This window comes from Oncorhynchus kisutch, linkage group LG7 (genome assembly GCF_002021735.2).
Source record: "Oncorhynchus kisutch isolate 150728-3 linkage group LG7, Okis_V2, whole genome shotgun sequence".
NCBI lineage: Eukaryota > Metazoa > Chordata > Actinopteri > Salmoniformes > Salmonidae > Oncorhynchus > Oncorhynchus kisutch.
In genome coordinates this window covers 40787015-40806645 of record NC_034180.2, presented here as the reverse complement: position 1 = coordinate 40806645, position 19631 = coordinate 40787015, and the positions used below count along the sequence as shown (strand labels likewise).

The 19631-nt window shown below is 40.2% G+C and overlaps 1 protein-coding gene across 2 annotated transcripts in view; it reads left to right on the top strand.

Moving 5' to 3' along the window:
* Positions 1-14064: 14064 nt before the first annotated feature.
* LOC109894618 (leukocyte tyrosine kinase receptor) overlaps positions 14065-19631 on the top strand; it is an 86809-nt gene continuing 81242 nt past the window's right edge. For both annotated transcript variants that reach the window (XM_031829108.1, XM_020488231.2), the window contains exon 1: positions 14065-14360. In XM_031829108.1, the coding sequence (XP_031684968.1) occupies positions 14306-14360 (55 nt within the window). In that variant the 5' untranslated portion in view covers positions 14065-14305. The remainder of the gene's footprint in view (positions 14361-19631) is intronic.

Here is a 19631-nt window from a genome sequence, read left to right as displayed (position 1 = left end):
AATGTGTTTTTAAAGCCTGTCACATCTGTGAATGTGGAATGTGTTTTTAAAGCCTGTCACATCGGTGAATGTGGAATGTGTTTTTAAAGCCTGTCACATCGGTGAATGTGGAATGTGTTTTTAAAGCCTGTCACATCTGTGAATGTGGAATGTGTTTTTAAAGCCTGTCACATCGGTGAATGTGGAATGTGTTTTTAAAGCCTGTCACATCGGTGAATGTGGAATGTGTTTTTAAAGCCTGTCACATCGGTGAATGTGGAATGTGTTTTTAAAGCCTGTCACATCTGTGAATGTGGAATGTGTTTTTAAAGCCTGTCACATCGGTGAATGTGGAATGTGTTTTTAAAGCCTGTCACATCTGTGAATGTGGAATGTGTTTATAAAGCCTGTCACATCGGTGAATGTGGAATGTGTTTTTAAAGCCTGTCACATCGGTGAATGTGGAATGTGTTTTTAAAGCCTGTCACATCGGTGAATGTGGAATGTTTTTTTAAAGCCTGTCACATCGGTGAATGTGGAATGTGTTTTAAAGCCTGTCACATCGGTGAATGTGGAATGTGTTTTTAAAGCCTGTCACATCGGTGAATGTGGAATGTGTTTTAAAGCCTGTCACATCGGTGAATGTGGAATGTGTTTTTAAAGCCTGTCACATCGGTGAATGTGGAATGTGTTTTTAAAGCCTGTCACATCTGTGAATGTGGAATGTGTTTTTAAAGCCTGTCACATCTGTGAAAGTGGAATGTGTTTTTAAAGCCTGTCACATCTGTGAATGTGGAATGTGTTTTTTAAAGCCTGTCACATCTGTGAATGTGGAATGTGTTTTTAAAGCTGTCACATCGGTGAATGTGGAATGTGTTTTTAAGCCTGTCACATCTGTGAATGTGGAATGTGTTTTTTAAAGCATGTCACATCTGTGAATGTGAATGTGTTTTTAAAGCCTGTCACATCTGTGAATGTGGAATGTGTTTTTAAAAAAGCCTGTCACATCTGTGAATGTGGAATGTGTTTTTAAAGCCTGTCACATCTGTGAATGTGGAATGTGTTTTTTAAGCCTGTCACATCTGTGAAATGTGGGAATGTGTTTTATTTAAAAGCCCTGTCACATCGGTGAATGTGGAATGTGTTTTTAAAAGCCTGGTCCACATCGGTGAATGTGGAATGTGTTTTTAAAGCCTGTCAACAATCGGTGAATGTGGAATTGTGTTTTTAAAGCCTGTCACATCGGTGAATGTGGAATGGTTTTTTAAAGCCTGTCACATCCGGTGAAATGTGGATGTGTTTTATTAAAAGCCTGTCACATCGGTGAATGTGGAAATGTGTTTTTAAAGCCTGTCACATCGGTGAATGTGGAATGTGTTTTTAAAGCCTGTCACATCGGTGAATGTGGAATGTGTTTTTAAAGCCTGTCACATCGGTGAATGTGGAATGTGTTTTTAAAGCCTGTCACATCTGTGAATGTGGAAATGTGTTTTTAAAGCCTGTCACATCGGTGAATGTGGAATGTGTTTTTAAAAGGCCTGTCACATCGGTGAATGTGGAATGTGTTTTTAAAGCTGTCACATCTGTGGAATGTGGAATGTGTTTTTAAAGCCTGTCACATCGTGAATGTGGAATGTGTTTTAAAGCCTGTCACATCGGTGAATGTGGAATGTGTTTTTAAAGCCTGTCACATCTGTGAATGTGGAATGTGTTTTTTAAAGGCCTGTCACATCTGTGAATGTGGAATGTGTTTTTAAAGCCTGTCACATCTGTGAATGTGGAATGTGTTTTTAAGCTGTCACATCTGTGAATGTGGAATGTGTTTTTTAAAGCCTGTCACATCTGGAATGTGGAATGTGTTTTGAATGTGGAATGTGTTTTTAAAGCCTGTCACATCGGTGAATGTGAAGTGTTTTTAAAGCCTGTCACATCGGTGAATGTGGAATGTTGTTTTAAAGCCTGTCACATCGGTGAATGTGGAATGTGTTTTTAAAGCCTGTCACATCGGTGAATGTGGAATGTGTTTTTTAAAGCCTGTCACATCGGTGAATGTGGAATGTGTTTTTAAAGCCTGTCACATCGGTGAATGTGGAATGTGTTTTTAAAGCCTGTCACATCGGTGAATGTGGAATGTGTTTTTAAAGCCTGTCACATCGGTGAATGTGGAATGTGTTTTTAAAGCCTGTCACATCGGTGAATGTGGAATGGAATGTGTTTTTAAAGCCTGTCACATCGGTGAATGTGGAATGTGTTTTTAAAGCCTGTCACATCGGTGAATGTGGAATGTGTTTTTAAAAGCCTGTCACATCGGTGAATGTGGAATGTGTTTTTAAAGCCTGTCACATCGGTGAATGTGGAATGTGTTTTTAAAGCCTGTCACATCGGTGAATGTGGAATGTGTTTTTAAAGCCTGTCACATCTGTGAATGTGGAATGTGTTTTTTAAAGCCTGTCACATCGGTGAATGTGGAATGTGTTTTTAAAAGCCTGTCAACATCGTGAATGTGGAATGTGTTTTTAAAGCCTGTCACATCTGTGAATGTGGAATGTGTTTTTAAAGCCTGTCACATGCTGAATGTGAATGTGGTTTTAAAGCCTGTCCACATCGTGATGTGGAATGTGTTTTAAAGCCTGTCACATCTGTGAATGTGGAAATGTGTTTTTAAAAGCTGTCACATCGGTGAATGTGGAATGTGTTTTTAAAGCCTGTCACATACGGTGAATGTGGAATGTGTTTTTTAAAGCCTGTCACATCGGTGAATGTGGAATGTGTTTTTAAAGCCTGTCACATCGGTGAATGTGGAATGTGTTTTTAAAGCCTGTCACATCTGTGAATGTGGAATGTGTTTTTAAAGCCTGTCACATCGGTGAAATGTGGAATGTGTTTTTAAAGCCTGTCACATCGGTGAATGTGGGAATGTGTTTTTAAAGGCCTGTCACATCTGTGAATGTGGAATGTGTTTTTAAAGCCTGTCACATCGGTGAATGTGGAATGTGTTTTTAAAGCCTGTCACATCTGTGAATGTGGAATGTGTTTTTAAAGCCTGTCACATCGGTGAATGTGGAATGTGTTTTAAAGCCTGTCACATCGGTGAATGTGGAATGTGTTTTAAAGCCTGTCACATCGGTGAATGTGGAATGTGTTTTTAAAGCCTGTCACATCTGTGAATGTGGAATGTGTTTTAAAGCCTGTCACATCTGTGAATGTGGAATGTGTTTGTTTTAAAGCCTGTCACATCGGTGAATGTGGAATGTGTTTTTAAAGCTGTCACATCTGTGAATGGTTGGAATGTGTTTTTAAAGCCTGTCACATCGGTGAATGTGGAATGTGTTTTTAAAAGCCTGTCACATCTGGTGAATGTGGAATGTGTTTTTTAAAGCCTGTCACATCTGTGAATGTTGGAATGTGTTTTTTTAACCTGTCACATCGTGAATGTGGAATGTGTTTTTAAAGCCTGTCACATCGGTGAATGTGGAATGTGTTTTTAAAGCCTGTCACATCGGTGAATGTGGAATGTGTTTTAAGCCTGTCACATCGGTGAAATGTGAAGTTAAGCCTGTCACATCGTGAATGTGGATGTTTTTAAAGCCTGTCACATCGGTGAATGTGGAATGTGTTTTTAAAGCCTGTCACATCGGTGAATGTGGAATGTGTTTTTAAAGCCTGTCACATCGGTGAATGTGGAATGTGTTTTTAAAGCCTGTCACATCGGTGAATGTGGAATGTGTTTTTAAAGCCTGTCACATCGGTGAATGTGGAATGTGTTTTTAAAGCCTGTCACATCGGTGAATGTGGAATGTGTTTTTAAAGCCTGTCACATCGGTGAATGTGGAATGTGTTTTTAAAGCCTGTCACATCGGTGAATGTGGAATGTGTTTTAAGCCCTGTCACATCGGTGAATGTGGAATGTGTTTTTAAAGCCTGTCACATCGGTGAATGTGGAATGTGTTTTTAAAGCTGTTCACATCGGTGAATGTGGAATGTGTTTTTAAGCCTGTCACATCGGTGAATGTGGAATGTGTTTTTAAAGCCTGGTCACATCGGTGAATGTGGAATGTGTTTTTAAAGCCTGTCACATCGGTGAATGTGGAATGTGTTTTTAAAGCCTGTCACATCGGTGAATGTGGAATGTGTTTTTAAAGCCTGTCACATCGTGAATGTGGAATGTGTTTTTAAAGCCTGTCACATCGGTGATGTGGAATGTGTTTTAAAGCCTGTCACATCGGTGAATGTGGAATGTGTTTTAAAGCCTGTCACATCTGTTGGAATGTTGGAATGTGTTTTTAAAGCCTGTCACATCGGTGAATGTGGAATGTGTTTTTAAAGCCTGTCACATCGGTGAATGTGGAATGTGTTTTTAAAGCCTGTCACATCTGTGAATGTGGAATGTGTTTTTTAAAGCCTGTCACATCGGTGAATGTGGAATGTGTTTTAAAGCCTGTCACATCTGTGAATGTGGAATGTGTTTTTAAAGCCTGTCACATCGGTGAATGTGAATGTGGAATGTGTTTTTAAAGCCTGTCACATCGGTGAATGTGGAATGTGTTTTTAAGCCTGTCACATCGGTGAATGTGGAATGTGTTTTTAAAGCCTGTCACATCGGTGAATGTGGAATGTGTTTTTAAAGCCTGTCACATCGGTGAATGTGGAATGTGTTTTTAAAGCCTGTCACATCGGTGAATGTGGAATGTGTTTTTAAAGCCTGTCACATCGGTGAATGTGGAATGTGTTTTTAAAGCCTGTCACATCGGTGAATGTGGAATGTGTTTTAAAGCCTGTCACATCGTGTGAATGTGGAATGTGTTTTAAAGCCTGTCACATCGGTGAATGTGGAATGTGTTTTTAAAGCCTGTCACATCGGTGAATGTGGAATGTGTTTTTAAAGCCTGTCACATCGTGAATGTGGAATGTGTTTTTAAAGCCTGTCACATCTGTGAATGTGGAATGTGTTTTTAAAGCCTGTCACATCGGTGAATGTGGAATGTGTTTTTAAAGTCCTGTCACATCGGTGAATGTGGAATGTGTTTTTAAAGCCTGTCACATCTGTGAATGTGGAATGTGTTTTTTAAGCCTGTCACATCTGTGAATGTGGAATGTGTTTTTAAAGCCTGTCACATCTGTGAATGTGGAATGTGTTTTTAAAGCCTGTCACATCGGTGAATGTGGAATGTGTTTTTAAAGCCTGTCACATCGGTGAATGTGGAATGTGTTTTTAAAAGGCCTGTCACATCTGTGAATGTGGAATGTGTTTTTAAAGCCTGTCACATCGGTGAATGTGGAATGTGTTTTAAAGCCTGTCACATCGGTGAATGTGGAATGTGTTTTTAAAGCCTGTCACATCGGTGAATGTGGAATGTGTTTTTAAAGCCTGTCACATCGGTGAAATGTGGAATGTGTTTTTAAAGCCTGTCACATTGAATGTGGAATGTGTTTTTAAAGCCTGTCACATCTGTGAAAGTGGAATGTGTTTTAAAGCCTGTCACATCTGTGAATGTGGAATGTGTTTTTAAAGCCTGTCACATCTGTGAAAGTGGAATGTGTTTTTAAAGCCTGTCACATCTGTGAATGTGGAATGTGTTTTTAAAGCCTGTCACATCTGTGAATGTGGTATGTGTTTTTAAAGCCTGTCACATCTGTGAATGTGGAATGTGTTTTTAAGCCTGTCACATCTGTGAATGTGGAATGTGTTTTTAAGCCTGTCACATCTGTGAATGTGGAATGTGTTTTTAAAGCCTGTCACATCTGTGAATGTGGAATGTGTTTTTAAAGCCTGTCACATCGGTGAATGTAGGAATGTGTTTTTAAAGCCTGTCACATCTGTGAATGTGGAATGTGTTTTTAAAGCCTGTCACATCTGTGAATGTGGAATGTGTTTTTAAGCCTGTCACATCTGTGAATGTGGAATGTGTTTTTAAAGCCTGTCACATCTGTGAATGTGGAATGTGTTTTTAAAGCCTGTCACATCTGTGAATGTGGAATGTGTTTTAAAGCCTGTCACATCGGTGAATGTGGAATGTGTTTTTAAAGCCTGTCACATCGGTGAATGTGGAATGTGTTTTTAAAGCCTGTCACATCTGTGAATGTGGAATGTGTTTTTAAAGCCTGTCACATCTGTGAATGTGGAATGTGTTTTTAAAGCCTGTCACATCTGTGAATGTGGAATGTGTTTTTAAAGCCTGTCACATCTGTGAATGTGGAATGTGTTTTTAAAGCTGTCACATCTGTGAATGTGGAATGTGTTTTTAAAGCCTGTCACATCGGTGAATGTGAAATGTGTTTTTAAAGCCTGTCACATCTGTGAATGTGGAATGTGTTTTTAAAGCCTGTCACATCTGTGAATGTGGAATGTGTTTTTAAAGCCTGTCACATCTGTGAATGTGGAATGTGTTTTTACAGCCTGTCACATCTGTGAATGTAGAATGTGTTTTTAAAGCCTGTCACATCGGTGAATGTGGAATGTGTTTTTAAAGCCTGTCACATCGGTGAATGTGGAATGTGTTTTTAAAGCCTGTCACATCGGTGAATGTGGAATGTGTTTTTAAAGCCTGTCACATCGGTGAATGTGGAATGTGTTTTTAAAGCCTGTCACATCGGTGAATGTGGAATGTGTTTTTAAAGCCTGTCACATCGGTGAATGTGGAATGTGTTTTTAAAGCCTGTCACATCGGTGAATGTGGAATGTGTTTTTAAAGCCTGTCACATCGGTGAATGTGGAATGTGTTTTTTAAAGCCTGTCACATCGGTGAATGTGGAATGTGTTTTTAAAGCCTGTCACATCGGTGAATGTGGAATGTGTTTTAAAGCCTGTCACATCGGTGAATGTGGAATGTGTTTTTAAAGCCTGTCACATCGGTGAATGTGGAATGTGTTTTAAAGCCTGTCACATCGGTGAATGTGGAATGTGTTTTTAAAGCCTGTCACATCGGTGAATGTGGAATGTGTTTTTAAAGCCTGTCACATCGGTGAATGTGGAATGTGTTTTTAAAGCCTGTCACATCGGTGAATGTGGAATGTGTTTTTAAAGCCTGTCACATCTGTGAATGTGGAATGTGTTTTAAAGCCTGTCACATCGGTGAATGTGGAATGTGTTTTTAAAGCCTGTCACATCGGTGAATGTGGAATGTGTTTTTAAAGCCTGTCACATCGGTGAATGTGGAATGTGTTTTTAAAGCCTGTCACATCTGTGAATGTGGAATGTGTTTTTAAAGCCTGTCACCATCGGTGAATGTGGAATGTGTTTTTAAAGCCTGTCACATCTGTGAATGTGGAATGTGTTTTTAAAGCCTGTCACATCGGTGAATGTGGAATGTGTTTTTAAAGCCTGTCACATCTGTGAATGTGGAATGTGTTTTAAAGCCTGTCACATCGGTGAATGTGGAATGTGTTTTTAAAGCCTGTCACATCGGTGAATGTGGAATGTGTTTTTAAAGCCTGTCACATCGGTGAATGTGGAATGTGTTTTTAAAGCCTGTCACATCGGTGAATGTGGAATGTGTTTTTAAAGCCTGTCACATCGGTGAATGTGGAATGTGTTTTTAAAGCCTGTCACATCGGTGAATGTGGAATGTGTTTTTAAAGCCTGTCACATCGGTGAATGTGGAATGTGTTTTTAAAGCCTGTCACATCGGTGAATGTGGAATGTGTTTTTAAAGCCTGTCACATCGGTGAATGTGGAATGTGTTTTTAAAGCCTGTCACATCTGTGAATGTGGAATGTGTTTTTAAAGCCTGTCACATCGGTGAATGTGGAATGTGTTTTAAAGCCTGTCACATCGGTGAATGTGGAATGTGTTTTTAAAGCCTGTCACATCGGTGAATGTGGAATGTGTTTTAAAGCCTGTCACATCGGTGAATGTGGAATGTGTTTTTAAAGCCTGTCACATCGGTGAATGTGGAATGTGTTTTTAAAGCCTGTCACATCGGTGAATGTGGAATGTTTTTAAGCCTGTCACATCGGTGAATGTGGAATGTGTTTTTAAAGCCTGTCACATCTGTGAATGTGGAATGTGTTTTTAAAGCCTGTCACATCTGTGAAAGTGGAATGTGTTTTTAAAGCCTGTCACATCTGTGAATGTGGAATGTGTTTTTAAAGCCTGTCACATCTGTGAATGTGGAATGTGTTTTTAAAGCCTGTCACATCGGTGAATGTGGAATGTGTTTTTAAAGTCTGTCACATCGGTGAATGTGGAATGTGTTTTTAAAGCCTGTCACATCTGTGAATGTGGAATGTGTTTTTTAAGCCTGTCACATCTGTGAATGTGGAATGTGTTTTTAAAGCCTGTCACATCTGTGAATGTGGAATGTGTTTTTAAAGCCTGTCACATCGGTGAATGTGGAATGTGTTTTTAAAGCCTGTCACATCGGTGAATGTGGAATGTGTTTTAAAGCCTGTCACATCTGTGAATGTGGAATGTGTTTTTAAAGCCTGTCACATCGGTGAATGTGGAATGTGTTTTTAAAGCCTGTCACATCGGTGAATGTGGAATGTGTTTTTAAAGCCTGTCACATCGGTGAATGTGGAATGTGTTTTTAAAGCCTGTCACATCTGTGAATGTGGAATGTGTTTTTAAAGCCTGTCACATCTGTGAATGTGGAATGTGTTTTTAAAGCCTGTCACATCGGTGAATGTGGAATGTGTTTTAAAGTCTGTCACATCGGTGAATGTGGAATGTGTTTTTAAAGCCTGTCACATCGGTGAATGTGGAATGTGTTTTTAAAGCCTGTCACATCTGTGAATGTGGAATGTGTTTTTAAAGCCTGTCACATCTGTGAAAGTGGAATGTGTTTTTAAAGCCTGTCACATCTGTGAATGTGGAATGTGTTTTTAAAGCCTGTCACATCTGTGAATGTGGTATGTGTTTTAAAGCCTGTCACATCTGTGAATGTGGAATGTGTTTTTAAAGCCTGTCACATCTGTGAATGTGGAATGTGTTTTTAAAGCCTGTCACATCTGTGAATGTGGAATGTGTTTTTAAAGCCTGTCACATCTGTGAATGTGGAATGTGTTTTTAAAGCCTGTCACATCGGTGAATGTGGAATGTGTTTTAAAGCCTGTCACATCTGTGAATGTGGAATGTGTTTTTAAAGCCTGTCACATCTGTGAATGTGGAATGTGTTTTTAAGCCTGTCACATCTGTGAATGTGGAATGTGTTTTTAAAGCCTGTCACATCTGTGAATGTGGAATGTGTTTTTAAAGCCTGTCACATCTGTGAATGTGGAATGTGTTTTTAAAGCCTGTCACATCGGTGAATGTGGAATGTGTTTTTAAAGCCTGTCACATCGGTGAATGTGGAATGTGTTTTTAAAGCCTGTCACATCTGTGAATGTGGAATGTGTTTTTAAAGCCTGTCACATCTGTGAATGTGGAATGTGTTTTTAAAGCCTGTCACATCTGTGAATGTGGAATGTGTTTTTAAAGCCTGTCACATCTGTGAATGTGGAATGTGTTTTTAAAGCTGTCACATCTGTGAATGTGGAATGTGTTTTTAAAGCCTGTCACATCGGTGAATGTGAAATGTGTTTTTAAAGCCTGTCACATCTGTGAATGTGGAATGTGTTTTTAAAGCCTGTCACATCTGTGAATGTGGAATGTGTTTTTAAAGCCTGTCACATCTGTGAATGTGGAATGTGTTTTTACAGCCTGTCACATCTGTGAATGTAGAATGTGTTTTTAAAGCCTGTCACATCGGTGAATGTGGAATGTGTTTTTAAAGCCTGTCACATCGGTGAATGTGGAATGTGTTTTTTAAAGCCTGTCACATCGGTGAATGTGGAATGTGTTTTTAAAGCCTGTCACATCGGTGAATGTGGAATGTGTTTTTAAAGCCTGTCACATCGGTGAATGTGGAATGTGTTTTTAAAGCCTGTCACATCGGTGAATGTGGAATGTGTTTTTAAAGCCTGTCACATCGGTGAATGTGGAATGTGTTTTTAAAGCCTGTCACATCGGTGAATGTGGAATGTGTTTTTAAAGCCTGTCACATCGGTGAATGTGGAATGTGTTTTTAAAGCCTGTCACATCGGTGAATGTGGAATGTGTTTTTAAAGCCTGTCACATCGGTGAATGTGGAATGTGTTTTTAAAGCCTGTCACATCGGTGAATGTGGAATGTGTTTTTAAAGCCTGTCACATCGGTGAATGTGGAATGTGTTTTTAAAGCCTGTCACATCGGTGAATGTGGAATGGTGTTTTTTAAAGCCTGTCACATCGGTGAATGTGGAATGTGTTTTTAAAGCCTGTCACATCTGTGAATGTGGAATGTGTTTTTAAGCCTGTCACATCGGTGAATGTGGAATGTGTTTTAAAGCCTGTCACATCGGTGAATGTGGAATGTGTTTTTAAAGCCTGTCACATCGGTGAATGTGGAATGTGTTTTTAAAGCCTGTCACATCTGTGAATGTGGAATGTGTTTTTAAAGCCTGTCACATCGGTGAATGTGGAATGTGTTTTTAAAGCCTGTCACATCTGTGAATGTGGAATGTGTTTTAAAGCCTGTCACATCGGTGAATGTGGAATGTGTTTTTAAAGCCTGTCACATCTGTGAATGTGGAATGTGTTTTTAAAGCCTGTCACATCGGTGAATGTGGAATGTGTTTTTAAAGCCTGTCACATCGGTGAATGTGGAATGTGTTTTTAAAGCCTGTCACATCGGTGAATGTGGAATGTGTTTTTAAAGCCTGTCACATCGGTGAATGTGGAATGTGTTTTTAAAGCCTGTCACATCGGTGAATGTGGAATGTGTTTTTTAAAGCCTGTCACATCGGTGAATGTGGAATGTGTTTTTAAAGCCTGTCACATCGGTGAATGTGGAATGTGTTTTTAAAGCCTGTCACATCTGTGAATGTGGAATGTGTTTTTAAAGCCTGTCACATCTGTGAATGTGGAATGTGTTTTTAAAGCCTGTCACATCTGTGAATGTGGAATGTGTTTTTAAAGCCTGTCACATCGGTGAATGTGGAATGTGTTTTTAAAGCCTGTCACATCTGTGAATGTGGAATGTGTTTTTAAAGCCTGTCACATCTGTGAATGTGGAATGTGTTTTTAAAGCCTGTCACATCTGTGAATGTGGAATGTGTTTTTAAAGCCTGTCACATCTGTGAATGTGGAATGTGTTTTTAAAGCCTGTCACATCTGTGAATGTGGAATGTGTTTTTAAAGCTGTCACATCTGTGAATGTGGAATGTGTTTTTAAAGCCTGTCACATCTGTGAATGTGGAATGTGTTTTTAAAGCCTGTCACATCTGTGAATGTGGAATGTGTTTTTAAAGCCTGTCACATCTGTGAATGTGGAATGTGTTTTTAAAGCCTGTCACATCTGTGAATGTGGAATGTGTTTTTACAGCCTGTCACATCTGTGAATGTGGAATGTGTTTTTAAAGCCTGTCACATCTGTGAATGTGGAATGTGTTTTTAAAGCCTGTCACATCTGTGAATGTGGAATGTGTTTTTAAAGCTGTCACATCTGTGAATGTGGAATGTGTTTTTAAAGCTGTCACATCTGTGAATGTGGAATGTGTTTTTAAAGCCTGTCACATCTGTGAATGTGGAATGTGTTTTTAAAGCCTGTCACATCGGTGAATGTGGAATGTGTTTTTAAAGCCTGTCACATCTGTGAATGTGGAATGTGTTTTTAAAGCCTGTCACATCTGTGAATGTGGAATGTGTTTTTAAAGCCTGTCACATCTGTGAATGTGGAATGTGTTTTTAAAGCCTGTCACATCTGTGAATGTGGAATGTGTTTTAAAGCTGTCACATCTGTGAATGTGGAATGTGTTTTTAAAGCCTGTCACATCTGTGAATGTGGAATGTGTTTTGTTGGTTGATTGAAAAACAAGAAAACTTAATAAAACTTTAAATTGAAAAAAACTTGTTTTTCAACCACTGTGCAAATTTCTTCTTAAACAAACTAGCATTTTGGCAAGTCGGTTACGACATCTACTTTGTGCATGACACAAGTTATTTTTCCAACAATTGTTTACAGACTGATTATTTCACTTATAATTCACTGTATCATAATTCCAGTGGGTCAGAAGTTTACAAACACTAAGTTGACTGTGCCTTTAAACAGCTTGGAAAATTCCAGAAAATGATGTCATGGCTTTAGAAGCAATTGGAGGTGTACCTGTGAATGTATTTCAAGGCTTACCTTCAAACTCAGGGCCTCTTTGCTTGACATCATGGGAAAATCAAAAGAAATCAGCCAAGACCTCAGAAAAAGATTGTAGACCTCCACAAGTCTGGTTCATCCTTGGGAGCAATTTCCAAACGCCTGAAGGTACCACGTTCATCTGTACAAACAATAGTTCACAAGTTTAAACACCATGGGACCACGCAGCCGTCATACCGTTCAGGAAGGAGAAGCGTTCTGTCTCCTAGAGATGAACGTACTTTGCTGTGAAAAGTGCAAATCAATCCTTGTGAAGATGCTGGAGGAAACGGGTACAAAAGTATCTATATCCACAGTAAAATAAGTCCTATATCGACATAACCTGAGAGGTCGCTCAGCAAGGAAGAAGCCACTGCTCCAAAACCACCATAAAAAAGCCAGACTACGGTTTGCAACTGCACATGGGGACAAAGATCGTACTTTTTGGAGAAATGTCCTCTGGTCTGATGAAACAAAAATATAACTGTTTGGCCATAATGACCATCTTTATGTTTGGGGGAAAAAAGGGGATGCTTGCAAGCCAAAAAACACCATCCACACCGTGAAGCATGGGGGTGGCAGCATCATGTTGTGGGGGTTCTTTGCTGCAGGAGGGACTGGTGCACTTCACAAAATAGATGGCTTCATGAGGAAGGGAAAATGATGTGGATATATTGAAGCAACATCTCTAGAACTCAGTCAGGAAGTTAAAACTTGGTCACAAATGGGTCTTCCAAATGGACAATGACCCCAAGCATACTTCCAAAGTTGTGGCAAAATGTCAACAAAGTCAAGGTATTGGAGTGTCCATCACAAAGCCCTGACCTCAATCCCATAGAACATTTGTGGGCAGATCTGAAAAAGCATGTGCGAGCAATGAGGCCTACAAATCTGACTCAGTTACACCAGCTCTGTCAGGAGGAATGGGACAAAATTCACCCAACTTATGTGCAATGCTTGTGGAAGGCTCTTTGAAACGTTTGACCAAAGTTAAACAATTTAAAGGCAATGCTACCAACTACTAATTGAGTGTATGTAAACTTCTGACCCACTGGGAATCTGAATTAAATAATTTTCTCTACTATTATTCTGACATTTATCATTCTTATAATAAAGTGGTGATCCTAACTGACCTAAGACAGGGAATTTTTACTAAGATTAAATGTCAGGAATTGTGAAAAACTGAGTTTAAGTGTATTTGGCTAAGGTTTATGTAAACTTCGGACTTCAACTTTAGATTATGTGTAACAGACAGTATTTTCCAAGTAAAAGAAAGAAAACCTCTGATTTCTGCAATGCAATATTTAATGGAATCTGACCAAAGGTCTTCAAATCAACTTATACTGTATATTTTCATTTTTTATTTTCCTTTTATGTTGCTTTAAAGTAACTGTCCAGTGAAAACATCGCATTTAAAAGTTAATATTCTGTTAACTCATACCCAAATAACTTGACTTGTTTTATACTCGTATTTGGCATACATTTGAGAAAACAACACTGGTTATTTCCACATTGAGAATGATATCATCTTGCCTAATTGGCTGAGCTGACCAATCAGTGGTCTACTTACATTAATATTTGAATTGACAGTATACTTCCACACCATTCTGTTTCTAGGGTATACCCATACAATTCCAACACGGAGAAGCTGCTTGTAAAATGCTTAATTACATTTTTTGGAAGGAAAAGTTTTTCACTCATATTGTCATTAATTATTGGTCATATTTCATACAAATCTGAAAACATTGTAAGGTTACGATTTCTTAACGCAAACAGTACACCATTGCATGACCATACCAACCGCTACATACAAGCCCTCTGCAAGGCAGTATACAGTATGGTGCAATAACTGCTCGGTAAAAAAATAACAGCTGGCGTTAGGACCACGTTTCTGACCAGGCAGAGGTAGTAACCCAAAGAGAAAGAGGGAGAGAGAGAGAGGGTGAGAGAGTTTGAGTCTGTCGCGAGTTCAGACTCAATCGCTGAGGCATCTTCATCAGAATGTATTATTAGACTACTGCAAGCGGGTGAAGAAACTCCACTTGCAAAGAGGCTGCGCGTCCTTGGGACTTGGTGATCTTTAAAACGTGTTTTTAGTTTAGCATTTGTTTACATGAATAAATAAAGTGGCAAAAGTGCAAAATAGAGACAACTCTTTCCAGGATCCTTCCAAAAAGAGCCATGGATTATATAGGAAGACACATTTTTATTAATATTGCGCTCAGTGTTTTGATAGGTAAGTAACCTGCTGGCTAGTCATTCATTGATAATCTACTTGGCTATATTTGGGCACTTATATTAAATCAATTTCAGTAATATTTTCTTCATCACTTTAGTTTGGTGTAGTAGGATTACTAAACTGAGTCAACTTTATTCGAAGTTTCAACATCAGTTCCCTTTACGGTCATGAGATTCGTCTACTCCTATGATAGGCATATACATCAATTAACTTTATTGGGCAATTGTTACACATTCCCGAACGAATTTCATTAAGGTAAACATACCTATAGAGTTATTTAAGGTTATATCTAATCTGTAGCACTGAAGTGTTACAGATTGCGTGCTAGAAATGTAAAGGTATTTTCCGATTGATCTGATTTAAGCAGCTTTTACTGTGAATGCAGCCTCCGCGGGAACATCGCCTTTAAATGTAAATGATGCTGTAACGCTGAATTTCCGAGACACAGATTGAATTGCTCCCTTGGAGTCATTTTCAACTGAGTTGCTTCTAGAACATTGCTATTTGACATACACCGTGATTATTGTACGTTTGAAACCCTGCATGTTTGGAACGGCGCTGGATTATATCAGAACACAATATCCAAATGGATAGATGTCCATGTTGTCAATATGTAGCCCACTTAACTGTGCCTCATACTTTTTTCCTACTGTAGGTTATGTCCTTGATTTACTTGTATAGCCTTCTAAACTAGAATAAGCCTTTATTGGCCATACATTATACAAATCCTCTCAATCTCCACAATCAGTAATGTCTCAATCAGAGAGTTCCCGGGGATCCTGCTGGTACATGTCTGCTTGAACTGGAGCCTACATTTCTGCATATAGGGCTTCTTTAGAAGATGGGCACACTGTAAATGTACACATACTACCACACACGTTGTGCCTTATGATTTAGCATTAGCAACAAGTCAGCGTTTTCTCAATTAGTTTTATGTAAGTTTGACAAGAAAACACTCATGTAAGATTCATGAAGTTCAACTGTAAATTTAATCAGAATAATTTAGTAAATGTTTTCATTTGGCTAAAAAATAAAGTACTTGCATAATTATCTCTCAACTTTTTAAGAAGAAAAATGATAAATTATATTTTAAAAAATGTCCAAATTATAGTAGGTGGTTTTGCTCTGTTTTATAGTGGCTTATTTCTTTATAGTTTTATGAAATCGTTATTGCTATATATTGTGGCAGAATTTTCCCTAGATGAGGATCATTGATGTATTTCACATCAAATCAAAATAAATCACTACCCTCTGAGGTGCCTTGTGGTCGGAGGTTGAACAGTTGCCGTAGCAGGCAGTGATGCAACCAGTCAGGATCCTCTCGATGTTGCAGCTGTAGAACCTTTTGAGGATCTCAGGACCCATGCCAAATCTTTTTAGTTTCCTGAGTTGAATAGGGTTTGTCGTGGTGTGTTTGGACCATTGAAGTTGGTTGGTGATATGGACACCAAGGAACTTGAAGCTCTCAATCTGCTCCACTACAGCCCTGTCGATAAGAATGAGGGTGTGCTCGGTCCTCCTTTTCCTGTAGTCCACAATCATCTCCTTTGTCTCAATCACATTGAGGGAGAGGTTGTTGTCCTGGCACCACGTGGCCAGGTCTCTGACCTCCTCCCTGTCTTGTCGTTGTCGGTGATCAGGCCTACCACTGTTGTGTCATCGGCAAACGTAATGATGGTGTCATAGTCGTGCCTGGCTGAGCAGTCATGAGTGAACAGGGAACTCAGGAGGGGACTGAGCACAACCACCTGAGGGTCCCCTGTGTTGAGGATCAGTGTGGCAGATGTGTTGTTACCTACCCTTACCATCTGGGGGCGGCCCGACAGGAAGTCCAGGATCCAGTTGCAGAGGGAGGTGTTTAGTCCCAGGGTCCTTAGATCTGTTGGAGTGGGTCTAGGGTTTCTGGGGTAATAGTGTTGATGTGAGCCATGACCAGCCTTTCAAAGCACTTCATAGCTACAGATGTGAGTGCTACGGGTCGGTAGTCTTTTAGGTAGGTTTCCTTTGTGTTCTTGGGTACAGGGGCTATGGTGGTCTGCTTGAAACATTTTGGTATTGCAGACTCAGTCAGGGACTGGTTGAAAATGTCAGTGAAGACGCTTGCCAGTTGGTTAGCGCATGCGCTGTGTACACACCCTGGTATTCCGTCTGGCCCTGTATACCACCCCAAGGTAGAGGTGGTATATAGAAGATAGTTCTATTTGGTAAAAGACCAAGTCCATATTATGGCAAGAGCCGCTCAAATGTTCAAAGAGAAACTACAGTCTATCATTACTTTAAGACATGAAGGTCAGTAAATTCTGGAAATTTCAAGAACTTTGGGCAGTCGCAAAAACCATCAAGCGCTATGATGACAACCACAGGAAAGGAAGACCCAGATTTACCTCTGCTGCAGACAATATATTCATTAGAGTTATGAGCCTCAGATTGCAGCCCAAATAAATGTTTCACAGAGTTCAAGTAACAGACAGATCTCAACATCAACTGTTCAGAGGAGACTGCGTGAATAAAGCCTTCATGGTTGAATAACTGCAAAGAAATCACTACTAAAGGACACCAATTGTAACGATTGTCGTCGGGAGAAGGAGAAGAGGACCAAAGTGCAGCGTGGTACGTATTCATAATACTTTTAATGAAGATGAATACCAGAATAAAAACAACAAACTAACAGTTCTGTAAGGTGCAACAAAAACACTAAACAGAAAATAACTACCCACAACCCATAGTGGGAAAACAGGCTGCCTAAGTATGGTTCTCAATCAGAGACAACGATTGCCAGCTGCCTTTGATTGGGAACCATACCAGGCCAAACACATAGAAATAGAACATAGAACATAGAATGCCCACCCCAACTCACACCCTGACCAAACTAAAACAGAGACATAAAAAAGGAACTAAGGTCATGACGTGACACCAATAAGAAGAGATACTTGCTTGGGTCAAGCAAAACAAGCAATGGAAATTAGACTGGTGGAAATCTGTCCTTTGGTCTGATGAGTCCAAATTTGAGGTTTTTGGTTCAGACCGCCGTGTCTTTGTGAGACACAGAGTATGTAGGTGAACATATGATCTCCACATGTGTGGTTCCCACCGTGAAGCATGGAGGAGGAGGTGTGATGGTGTGGGGGTGCTTTGCTGGTGACACTGTCAATGATTTATTTAGAATTCAAGGCACACTTAACCAGCATGGCTACAACAGCATTCTGCAGCGATACGCCATCCCATCTAGTTTGCTCTTACTGGCACTATCATTTGTTTTTGATTAGCATAAAAGACTGTATAAATGAAGTAATACAAATACCAAGCTATATTGTATGCTAAAATAAATGGGGAAATTATATTATTTTATACCAATATAATTGCTCAGAGAAATACACAAAGATAGGTGCCAAAATTATTGGCACCAATAAAGATTATTATACATTATTATATATTATTCTAAAATCAAACAAAATACGGTCAGATGCCGAGCAGTTGCCATACCAGGCGGTGAGGCAACCGGTCAGGATGCTCTCGATGGTGTAGAACTTACAGTGAAACGCTTACTTACAAGCCCCTAACCAACAATGCAGTTTAAAAAATATGAATAAGAATAAGAAATAAAAGTAAAAAGTAGTTAAAGAGCAGCAGGAAAATAACAATAGCGAGACTATATACAGGGGGTACCAGTACAGAGTGAATGTGCGGGGGCAGCGGTTAGTCGAGGTAATTGACGTAATATGTACATGTAGGTAGTGTTAAAGTGACTATGTATAGATTATAAACAGAGAGTAAGCAGCATAAAAAGAGTGATCTGAGTGGCTTCTGATAAGATGTTCAGGAGTCTTATGGCTTGAGGGTAGAAGCTGTTTAGAAGCCTCTTGGACCTAGACTTGGTGCTCCGGTACCTCTTGCCATGCAGAAGCAGAGAGAGTCTATGACTAGGGTGGCTGGAGTCTTTGACCATTTCTAGGGCCTTCCTCTGACACCGCCTGGTATAGAGGTCCTGGATGGCAGGAAGCTTTGCCCCAGTGATGTACTGGGCCGTATGCACTACCCTCTGTTGTTCCTTGCGGTCGGAGGCCGAGTAGTTGCCATATCAGGCAGTGATGCAACTAGTCAGGATGCTCTCGATGATGCAGCTCTAGAACCTTTTGAGGATCTCAGGACCCATGTCAAATCTTTTCAGTCTCCTGAGGTTGAATAGGTTTTATTGTGCCTTCTTCACGACTGTCTTGGTGTGCTTGGACCCTGATAGTTTGTTGGTGATGTGAACACCAAGGAACTTGAAGCTCTCAACCTGCTCCACTACAGCCCTGTCGATGAGAATGGGGGCGTGCTCGGTCCTCCTTTCCCTGTAGTCCACAACATCTCCTTTGTCTTGATCACGTTGAGGGAGAGGTTGTTGTCCTGGCACCACTCGGCCAGGTCTCTGTCTCGTTGTTGTCAGTGATCAGGCCACTGTTGTGTCATCAGCAAACATATTGACGGTGTTGGAGTCATGCCTGGCCGTGCAGTCATGAGTGAACAGGGAGTACAGGAGGGGACTGAGCAGGCACCCCCGTGAGGGTCCCCTGTGCTGTAGATCAGTGTAGCGGATGTGTTGTTACCTACCCTTTCCACCTGGGGGCAGCTCGTCAGGAAGTCCAGGATCCAGTTGCAGAGGGAGGTGTTTAGTCCCAGGGTACTTAGCTTATTGATGAGCTTTGTGCACTGTGGTGTTCAACTCTGAGCTGTAGTCAATGAATAGCATTCTCACATATGTGTTCCTTTTGTCGAGGTGGGAAAGGGCAGTGTGGAGTGCAATAGAGATGGCATCATCTGTGGATCTGTTAGGGCGGTATGCAAATTGGAGTGGGTCTAGACTTTCTGGGATAATGGTGTTGATGTGAACCATGACCAGCCTTTCAAAGCACTTCATGGCTATAGACGTGAGTGCTACGGGTCGGTAGTCATTTAGGCAGGATAACTTAGTGTTTTTGGGCACAAGGACTATTACAGTCTCGGACAGGGAGAGATTGAAATGTCAGTGAAGACACTTGCCAGTGTGTCAGTGCAAGCTCGCAGAGTACACTTCCTGGTAATCCGTCTAGCCCTCCGGCCTTGTGAATGTTGACCTGTATCAACGTCTTACTCACATCATGAACTACCAAGTACCAGGACATTTTAGCAAAAAATCTGGTTGCAAGTTGGCCGCAAGTTGATCTTCCAAGACAATGACCACAAGCACAAATCAAAATCTACAAAGGTATGGTTAATTGACCAAAAATCAACATTTTGCAATGGTCA